This window comes from Austrofundulus limnaeus, unplaced genomic scaffold (assembly GCF_001266775.1).
Source record: "Austrofundulus limnaeus strain Quisiro unplaced genomic scaffold, Austrofundulus_limnaeus-1.0 Scaffold18, whole genome shotgun sequence".
NCBI classification, from domain to species: Eukaryota; Metazoa; Chordata; class Actinopteri; order Cyprinodontiformes; family Rivulidae; genus Austrofundulus; species Austrofundulus limnaeus.
Window position 1 is genome coordinate 2,040,308 of NW_013952420.1, and position 10,483 is coordinate 2,050,790.

Sequence of the window (10,483 nt, forward strand, 5' to 3'; positions counted from 1 at the left end):
ATATGTATATATGTAATATCTGATCTCTTTTAAATGAAACCAGAGGGCGCTGACACGGAGGAGAAGGTAGAAATGACTCAGCCTGTAACTGAAAATATAGATGGAGGACAACAGAGCTGCTTCATGGAAGAAGAACCTCAGCTTAGCCTGTTAGCCTTCACGCTAGCGCAGACGCTATTTTGCCTTATGTATTAGCTCGGCGCTCGGCACATTTTGAATTTAACTTTGCTGTTTTGCTTATGGTGTGACGGATCAGATTATGCTAATTTTCTAACCTTTTGCTGTTATAAAACTACACATTAAGCAGTGATTGGCACCACTAATCAAAATATTAGCTTCACTAATACCTAAATCACTACACACACACATTCACATCTTAGTTCCACTAATGATAAAAAGCTAAATAAATAGAAACTTGGTGGAAACTGCTAATACTATATCTAACAAAGTGACGTCTAGTCCATCATAAGGTAACTGCCCTCAGTTTATATTTTTGAACATTTACTCAATGTTAGCGTTCACCTCCCCTCACTATTTCCCTGCCTAAGACTTTTCAGTCATGGAGCAGTTTTACAGATAATAACTAAATTTTAACAGATATCAAACCAAATCTAAATGTGTAGTGTGACAAATGTAAGTCAACACAAATCAAAAAGGTTCATAGATCTATAAACATGCATGTCTCTTTTAGAAGTGAAATTTGATTAAATAGAGAATGGGGAACTACATCACAATGTGTTGCATGCTGGGTAATGGCTGCTATGTTTTATGATATAAGCAGGAGGCGGAGCTAACAGAACAGAAAATGGACATTGAAGGGGGAAAAAGCTTAGGAAAATTATAGCCGGTAAAAATTGTGTTTCTGCTAATTCAGTTCTTAAACTCTATCACTAAAAAAGTTGTTTGTATTGCCCCAGATTAATGCAAAGATGTATGTATTTGTTTAATTATTTTAAATGTCGCAATTATTTCAGGAAATCTGTGACTGATGTGTGGACTTTGGTTTTTCTTGACTAATTCTTGATCAGGTTTTCTTTGAAAATTATATTAAAGTCTCTATTTTCGCCTGTAAAATAAAACCATGAGTCAGAGGTTCTGGTCTGTACATAAAAGGAGAATTCAAATACATTGAAGATGATGTCACCGTGCGACTCCTGGCAACTTTTGGATAAGGCATGTCTTTCAGCTCAGCTTTGTTGAACATTTTGCTGCTGCTTCTGAAAGTCAACACCGACCACTATGTCCTCAATGAGGCAATGCATTTTGTAACACATTCAATGGCAATACAATAGTTAGTTCAATTTAAGTGGAAGGTATGTTGGTTATTAATTTATAAAGTTAATGCAAAACAAAATATATACTTTTCACCATTTTCTGGTTAGAGGATGAGCGGAATTGTGCCCACTACTAGTATAAAAAAATGAAATGGAATTGTTAACATTGTCACATGAGGAACAGAGTAACAGTATAAACATGGAAGAAAAATGAGAGAGATGATGGAACTGTTAGACTAAATCTTTAGCTAAATTCAGACCCATAAATAATTCAACCTTCTTTTTTTTCACTCTTTGATAATCTTATTTATAAATGTATGTGCTGTAGTCTCTAAACTTAATGTGATTAAATATAAATGAGCATGTGAACGCCACATGAACTGAAAGTCAGAACATACACATGCATGTGATTTGGCTTTAAATATCATTCATTGTGAAATGTGGGCCTTTCACCACTAAATGGCCGAACAGCCTATGACTTGTTGACACTCCCTCTGGTAGTCACAGAGAGAGACGGTCTGTTACCACACTCAAACTTACCTCCAAAGAACATTTATCAGTGTGTTATCAAGAGAGACATGGAAAAAAGACCTCAGGAGGAAGTCACTCCCTACAGCACCAGTGAACATCCAGGGAAAAATACATTGAGACAGTGGACTCTTACAAATACCTGGGTGTTCACCTCAACAACAAGCTGGACTGGACTACAAACACAGATGTCCTGTATAAGAAGGGCCAGAGTCGACTCCACCTACTGAGGAGGCTGAAGTCCTTCGGTGTCTGCAGGACTCTGTTAAAGACATTCAACGACATGATGGTAGCATCTGCCCTTTTCTATGGAGTGGTCTGCTGGGGGCTGGATGTACTGAAAGGGACAGGAACAGGATGGACAAACTGATATGGAGGTCAAGCTCTGTGCTGGGATGTCCTCTGGAGCCTGTGGTAGTGGTGGGTGAGAGGAGGATGTTAGCAAAGCTGACAGCCATCTTGGACAACCCCCACCACCCTCTGCATGAAACCGTGGTGGTGGGGGGGCTGAACAGCTCCTTCAGTCAGAGACTTCAACATCCTCGCTGAAGGACGGAGCGCTTCCGTAGGTCATTCATTCCAACTGCAGTTAGACTGCATAACACATCATGATGTTATCAGTCACTTGGACAATTCAACTACACTGCCTTCACTGTCACTATCTCGCACGGAGGTAAAGAGGTGCAACAGACAGGGGTGTCTCTGTCTCTGCCCCTGCTCTCCACCTCCATATGTCTTCTGAATGGACTGATACAGTCAGAATATATCACTGCACATGCTTAACACACTGTCAACATTTTAAATGCCATCACTATTTTGGTATACCAAGGTAAACCGAAGGTATACCAAAATACCATCATACCGCTCAAGCCTAATTTCCACTATGTTTGTACCTTTATGTTTTATGACATTTTAATCTTCAGTTTTATTATATTTCTGCTTGGGTCTTAGACTGGAGTGTATGGCTAGTGTGTGTCTGTCACAAAAGAGCTTTTCCGTTTTGCAATCCTCCTTCAGTTGACACTATAGCAGGAGCGTTAGAGCTGTAGAACCTTCCAAGGCCACAGGCGATGGATTGTGTTAACAGTCGCCTCACTAATCCCACACTGATTTTTCTTCCTGGCTCAGGCATTCATTTCTTTTCACATTCCTCTCTGGACCAGCCAGCAACTTCTTACACACATCTTCAGGCTGAGTGTCTGAACCAGGGATAGACTTGAGGCCATTGTTGAAACAGAAGCACTAATATTGTTGAGTCTTTCGAGATAAGTTGCGCGAATGAGTGTTATGCATTTCTGTGTCCGTGCATTGGCTTTCAAGTTTTGTTGTTAGAGTTCATGTTGCATTTTATGTTTATGTGTACTGCTGTAAAAACTGAACTGTGAATTTCTGACAAAACAAGACTGCTTTTTATATTTAAACTCACATTTGGATAGATTTGTCTGTCTTCATAACATCAAAATGCTTTTTATCTCCTGTGTTTAACAATTACTTACACACTAGGAAAAAAAAGACTTTACAAAATCTAAATATGTATATTATTGCTTATTGTGTTGTGTTCTTTGTTTTTACAGTACAATGTCTGTAAAGTACTTGACAAATTGTTTTGTTTGTCCTCTTGAACAGGGTAATGCATATATTACCTGCATGCCTGGCCCCGTCAGGAGATGGAATTACCCCGTACCTCTGTGTATAGGTAATGTTTCTCCTTAATACTGTAGTGAACAGAGTTTCAGTGAGCTGATAATGTGGACAATACCCCATTTGTAGCGTCAAACACAGATTTGGTCTCGCTCCTTTTTATTTTGGCCATTCAGCCGTTCCCGTTGCCTTTCCTTTTTCCATATTTAGAAATGTGTCTCACCAAAGTTTGACTCAGACATAGTCACATAAAAAGATCAAAGCTCTGAAAAGTGGATTTATATTGCATTAAGGAGAGCAACAATTTCATTGTAGTGCAGGGGTGAGGGATGATGGTTGTTTGTGGAGAGCTTTGAGATAGGTATTATGAATTTTCTGCTCTCCGCATCTGTTGCAAATCAATAGAGGATTTCTCATCATCTCAATTTGTTGTTTGATTCCTGATCCCTCTGATTAGAGACTGCAGACTCCCTGATACTCTCTTTGATGTTTGCCATGGTGATCCAGTCTAAAGATTACTAAGAAAGCGCTGTACTTTCTTTGGAAATACCTCCTTGTGTTTTTACCCTTCTCATGAACACAAACACACTCAGTCAGTGTCGACGTCCTTCCTGTAGTTGTACGCATTTTTTTTCAGTGTAAATGGTCTCAAATTAACCATGGACAGAAATCCCAGCTTTACTGTTTACTGACAGCTGTGTTCTTGAGTCTGCATGGTCCGTAGTTAGTTTAACTCCTTGCTTGTTTTGTGCACATAAACTCACTTGAATTCCCCAGGATTTGTATTCACTTTGTTGCTTATGAACCCACATCAAAGTGGCTGCGTGCCCCCGAACAAACAGTCCTTGAAAGTGCCTCACTGCCTACTTTTTTCTTTTATTTCACAAAACAAGTAGGTCAAGCAGGATACCACCACTAGCGAAATGTCGTCTTTTTATTTATTTATTTTCCCTTTTATTAGTTTTTTCCCTCATTCTGGTCTTGGTTCATGCTCCCTTAAGAAACGTCAGCAATACAGGGGAATGATCTAGAGACCTGGCTGTTCTTGTAAGACGAGGTATGTGTCACAGGAGTGGGAGAAGTATGTAACCTTCACAGCAAGCTGAAGTGTTTTTGAACGCACAGTCAAATAAAAGAGGCAGGCGGAGAGGGTGAAGCAATCACTTCCACCACTGAGCAAAAGAGTGTGTTGAATATTGACTCCCTCATTTATTATGATTTAAGGCACCATCAAACAAGGAATGTGCTTAAAAGTCTGCTATGTTTGCATGAACGCCCTTATGGAGCATCATCCACCCAGTCAAGAGGAGAAGTACAAGCACAAGTCAAAGACATGCTCAGATAAACAAAACAAGCGCAAACTAAATATGAGCACAAGTGTATGAAGAGCTTGCAAATTTGGCAAGCTCGTGCATAATCAGCTACTTCCTCGTCATTGCACAAATACTCAGCTGTTTTCTTGCACTAGAACATGCACACACATATAGATAATATGCTCTTTGCCCTTCTTCCACATTCAGCCTCCTAGTTGTTGTTTTTCTTTGTTTTCCTATCGAGCCACGCTGTGGAGAAGTGACGTTCTTTCTCCTCGGTTGGTCTCCCTCAGCTCAGTGTGGGGGCTCTATGACAGATTTCAGCAGCGTCATCCTCAGCCCAGGCTTTCCAGGGAATTACCAGAGCAGCCTGGACTGCACCTGGAGAGTTCAGCTCCCAGTCGGCTTTGGTGGGTAGCCCACGCCTTCTGTTTTTCTCGTCCTTTTCTTTTGCCTTTTTTTAGCTTTTATGTCTCATGGCCTGATTTAGTTTTTTTTTCTTGTCCAAATTTCCTCTCATCTCTGCTCTTCTTTGCTGCGTTTAAAATGAGACAAAATAAAATCTTATATGGCTTCATCACTTATTGTCGTACAAAAATGTATGTATTAATACGGTAATTACTGTATACTGTATGGGCTTAACCCCCTGGGAGTGACAGAGGAGAGTGACAAATAGATGTCATTGCAGTCAGGGTGAAACCCAACACACCTCCATATAACGATAGCTGTGATGTAAATCACGCTCTCAGGTCAATCGTCTCCAAGATATTTGATTGGTTCTTCTACTTGTAGAGGTTATTGTGAGTGGCAAAAAATAGTGAATAGTGTGTATTACCACTGTACAAACTAAACAAATCTTGCAATGCTAATGGTATTGACAAACAATTTCACACTAAGATACAACTTTATGGAGAAAAAAAAACTTACTGGACAACCTCACCTTGGCGCAAGCAAAATCCCATATGGCTGCTTTTTTTATGTGTCCAGGAGAGTAAATTGTCCAATTTCGTCCAATTTTATATATAAAATTGTAGAATTTGATGCAGCTAAAAAAATTGTTGAAAGTAGTGGCTAAATAATCTCTATTCATTGGTCAGTTGATGAAAACCTCAGCAACGAAAGCTGAACGTTTTTCCAACTTTTATTTGTCACATTGTGTCACATTGATGTTTTCAATTTTTGTTGCTTATGTGTAATTATGTTTTTCTGTTTCATTTTATTCTTTTCACCATTCTTATACTGTTAATGATTGTACAGCCCCCCTTTGAATATATTTCTGTGAAAGGCGCTTTATAAATAAAACTTATTTACTTACTTACTTACTCACTCACTTACTTACTTACTTACTTACTTACTTACTTACTCACTCACTTACTTACTTACTTACTTACTTACTTACTTACTCACAAACATTGCAAGCTCACATGTGCACATCTATGTGTACAAGCTTGAAATGTACAGTAACATGAACAAGTTTCCCTAGTCGATTGGCTCGAAGAGGGCAAGCGATTGTTGCCTCATCACCCAAATTCCTTTGGAAATGACTGGAGAGGAAATGTCACCTCCCTTGTCAAGCCCTTTATTTTGCCCTTAAATCCTTTATGAAAGCTCAAACATGATTATATTTTTAAAAGTCCAACCGCCACTGGGAAAACCTCTGCACTTGGTTGGCTGACCAATGGTGTGACTTCATCATTTGGTCACTGACATTTATGCTTATGGTCTAGTCAGAAATAGCTTTCCAGTTTTACAGAAATGTTGGCCTACACAGTGCAGTATCGTTAAAAAAAAAAAAAAAACTACACAATCACTCATTTGGATTTTAAATCTTTCTCTCTGCACTTCAGGGATCCATCTGCAGTTTCTAAACTTCTCCACAGAGCCTGTTCATGACTATTTGGAGGTGCGCAGTGGGACTCTGGAGACAGGAACAGTGATTGATCGGTTCAGCGGCCCTGCGGTACCCAATTCTCTCTTCAGCACCACCCACGAGACCACTCTCTTCTTCCACAGTGACTATTCCCAGAACAAGCCTGGTTTCCACATTGTCTACCAGGGTGAGCAGCAAAAAATGTTTTTTATTATGTTGTTTTATAGCAGCAACAACTGAAAAGGAAAAAAAACAGAAGAGATTGTCAAAAACTCATCATTTAGAACAAAACTACAAAGCCAACACTTATACAGAAACTGGTTGCACAAGGTGAAAGAGTAATGAAAAAATACATATACAGTATATTTCAGTGACTTAGACACATTCATTGCATATAATATTGAATAATAATGTACAGTCTTTAAAAAAAGAAAATGTGGGAAAGAAGCATTATTAATAATGTTCCAACGTCTATTAAGAGTAAAAGTATCATCTGTGATGCCAGTGATTTGTATTTGAAGCCGTTAATTACAGTCACTGACAAAAAATGCTAGCACTCAGAGATGCATGGACTTTAAATAAAACAGAACATGCTGAGAAGGCAGTGAGACTCTGTTGTAATGATTAAAATATCAAATGCATTCAGTGGCTTTGAAATATAGGCACACTCATGGTCCCATGTCAACAAGGTGTGGCACCTCATTGTTATATCTGATGTAACACTCAAGATCCTGCAGATCAGCACTGAGAGCGTTGACACCAGAGCTAACCCCACACATTGAGAGAAGATTGGGGAATCTTGCTGGCCTCACGCAATAAATATACATGTCACGTGTGGACGGGTGTTGTCTTGTTGAAAGACCACAGCAGGGTGTTGTCTCAAGAGGAGTAAGACATGGCAATGCAGGATGTCACTGATGTACTGCTGTGCCACTGGGGTCCCATAAATAACTGCCAGAGGTGACCAGAGCGTATATCTTCTTACAATGTGGTCTCAGGAGTTGTGTGTCTCTCCAGAACACAGTTCCAGATAGAGCCCCATTCAAACTGGAGCCATCCCTGCTGTGGTAGTAATGGCATTCTGTGAATAGGAGAGTGGATTGATAGGCTGGCTGAGGCCAATTGTAGGACACTGTTGTGGGATGACATGGATGTTGTAATGAGTGTCTGGATGTTGGATACAGATGTCATGGAGTTTTGTAATACTCTGTGCACAATGCAGCAACTCTCCCTTGTGTGATCTGTCTTGGATGACTGGAATCTTCCTGATGTGTGTGGAAACCTCGAATAGGCCACTGTACTGTTTGCCCCACATACTAAGCAGTAGCATGATACAATCACCTCATGCAAACCCATACTGTGACCACCAACAAACTTTGTCAAGTTCTAATAATGTTGTCTAATGTATCCATGAGGAATCATCATATTTACTATTTGTTTTGACTGACAGTTGGACATTCTGTAATAGAGTTGGGCAATGTGGCTGAAAAATGTATTGACATGCAATATAAGCTAATGCATCTCAAAAATCCAAATAAAAAATCTAAAAATTGTTGAATAGGTCCTCTGAGCAAGTTCTTCATTGTCGAAAAAAAGTTTTGTCTCTTCTCCAAGAGACTTCTTTAGCCCTATAAGCAGCACTTCCCCATGATGGACAAAGAAGTTTAACAATGACAATCAAAACTGGTTGTTCACATGAGGCCCTAACGTCAGGCTGAAAAAGTCTCTTGGAGAAGAGATGAAACATTTTTTTTCTGTTTTTCAACAAAGAACTCATTCAGAGGATCTGCTTAACTTTTTTCACAATATAAGTGTTTCATATCAGTATATCATTAATTATTGATTAGCTTTTTTTTTACCTTTAAGTAAGGACCAGGTGAAAAAAGGCTGATTAATAATACAAAACTGGTGACGTGACCTCTCATATTTTTATCCACAATTTTCTCTCGAGCTTTTGCACACATTTTCTTCTTTCACTCCACATTGCTTTTTTTTTTCCAGAAGGTTGTTGCTAGATTACCAAAATGTTAGTTGATGCCACCAACCATGCTTAGCTGGGCAGTGAGAGGTTGAGTGGCTAAAGCCTTTCCTCTGCCTACATACCTCAGAATGCCAGGCAGTTGTCCATTGCAGTTCAGTGAAATTATCAACATTCTATCAGAAGTATTGATGTTGATAATATGTCTATGGTGACATATTGTTTTATTGTCCAGCCTTACTCTTCAACTGCCTGATAATACTATTACTTCACTGATGATACTTTCACTCTTGCCATCTGCTCCTTTGGAAGCCAGTTCATTTACATAACAATTCCTTGTCTGTATGTGGACCAAATCATGCTCAAATTGGACAGGCTTTCTGAATGATAACTTGGTGACTTTGAATAAAAATTTAAACCTGTATTCTTTAATGTTGTGTTCTCTTAACAATAATATGCTTACTGGATTTTCTGTGTATGGATTTGAATTTTTCCCACAGCATATGAGTTGCAGAGGTGTCCTGACCCGCGGCCGTTTCGTAACGGCATAGTGATCGGTCAGGACTACAGCGTGGGGATGACTGTGTCTTTCGAGTGCCTGTCTGGTTACACTCTTCTCGGAGAACCATCCCTCACATGTTTACATGGAGTCAGCAGAAACTGGAATCACCCTATACCTCGCTGTGAAGGTAAATTTATAATGTGTCGTACGACCACAATGTGAGTCTTTTCAGTGCCTCTAATTAGTAGAAATAATGTAACTAGTCTGGCATGAGCTTTGTTTAACTGTTACACTGCCAGAACTAAATAACCCCATGTTTAGGCTAAATTATGTTTGTTAGTCCTTCAGTAAGCTTTAATGTGAGTGTTTTTTTTAAAACTGGGTAGTTAAATATTTACAAATACATGAAAAAGTCATACAATTTCCTTAGGCTGTGACTCAAGTAAAGGCAGAGAATCTTTTTCAATCATCCATAAAAAAATTCAGTTTTTCCTCTAAAGAGGAATATAGTTTTTTAAAGTCTGCTTGCAGTCCTAGCCTTCATTTTCAGACATAAGAGCATGACTCATCAACAACATAGCAGTGCTGTATAAAGAGATGCAGCTCATTATAATGATCCATAGAGGTTTTGTAACCAAAATAAAAAGCACTGAGTTTGCTGTAAATCTCAGAAGTCTTCTATGTCACTCAGGTGTGCTAGGCCAGAGATTCTTAACCTATGTGCCGTGAGCGTCGCCTTGAGGGCCTCAAAAGAACAACAGTTTTTTTTAACTTTGGGCCGCAGAGGGCCGTGGGACAGCATTGATTTTGAATAAGGTGCAATACACTTTCGCACCACTAGTGGCGGTAGTGCGCAATCCAAATGTTTAACAACGTTTTTTAAGATGTAGAAGAAGAATCTCAAATACCTGCCAAAAATGGAAACCTATTTTAAATGACAAGTAGAAGCAAAAATGAAGACAACCTGTCAAAAAAGGCCAAAGTTTGTCACTAATACAAAGTACAGCTTCTAGTTCTATCATGCAGTATTTTAAAAGTTCAAAACAATCAAATACAGTTGCAGATACTGCTATATTTTAATTTGCACTTTATCAAATTATTTTTGTAGTTTATTTTTTAATATTTTAATGTATTTTAAAGAAACTTTAAACTTGTCAAAAAGCTGTTGTTAATGTTATTGTTAGTCACTAATATGAACAGCAGCCTCTGGTTCTACCATGCGAAAGTTTAAAAAGGCTATATTTTCATTTGTACTTTATCAAATTTGTTTTTACAGGTTTATTTTGTATTTGAAACATTTAAACATTTTTAATTTATTTTATGCCGACAATTCTATTTATTGAATTGTCTATTTTTGTTTTTTATGTTAATATATAT

The 10,483-nt window shown here is 38.6% G+C and overlaps 1 protein-coding gene across 1 annotated transcript in view; it reads left to right on the forward strand.

Moving 5' to 3' along the window:
• The window catches only part of LOC106514228 (CUB and sushi domain-containing protein 3), a gene marked incomplete in the record, with an annotated part of 356,940 nt that overhangs the window by 223,973 nt on the left and 122,484 nt on the right, over window positions 1-10,483 (forward strand). The window contains 4 exon segments of the mRNA XM_014003387.1: window positions 3,429-3,498; window positions 5,050-5,166; window positions 6,604-6,813; window positions 9,105-9,293. Coding sequence (XP_013858841.1) covers window positions 3,429-3,498; window positions 5,050-5,166; window positions 6,604-6,813; window positions 9,105-9,293 — 586 coding nt within the window.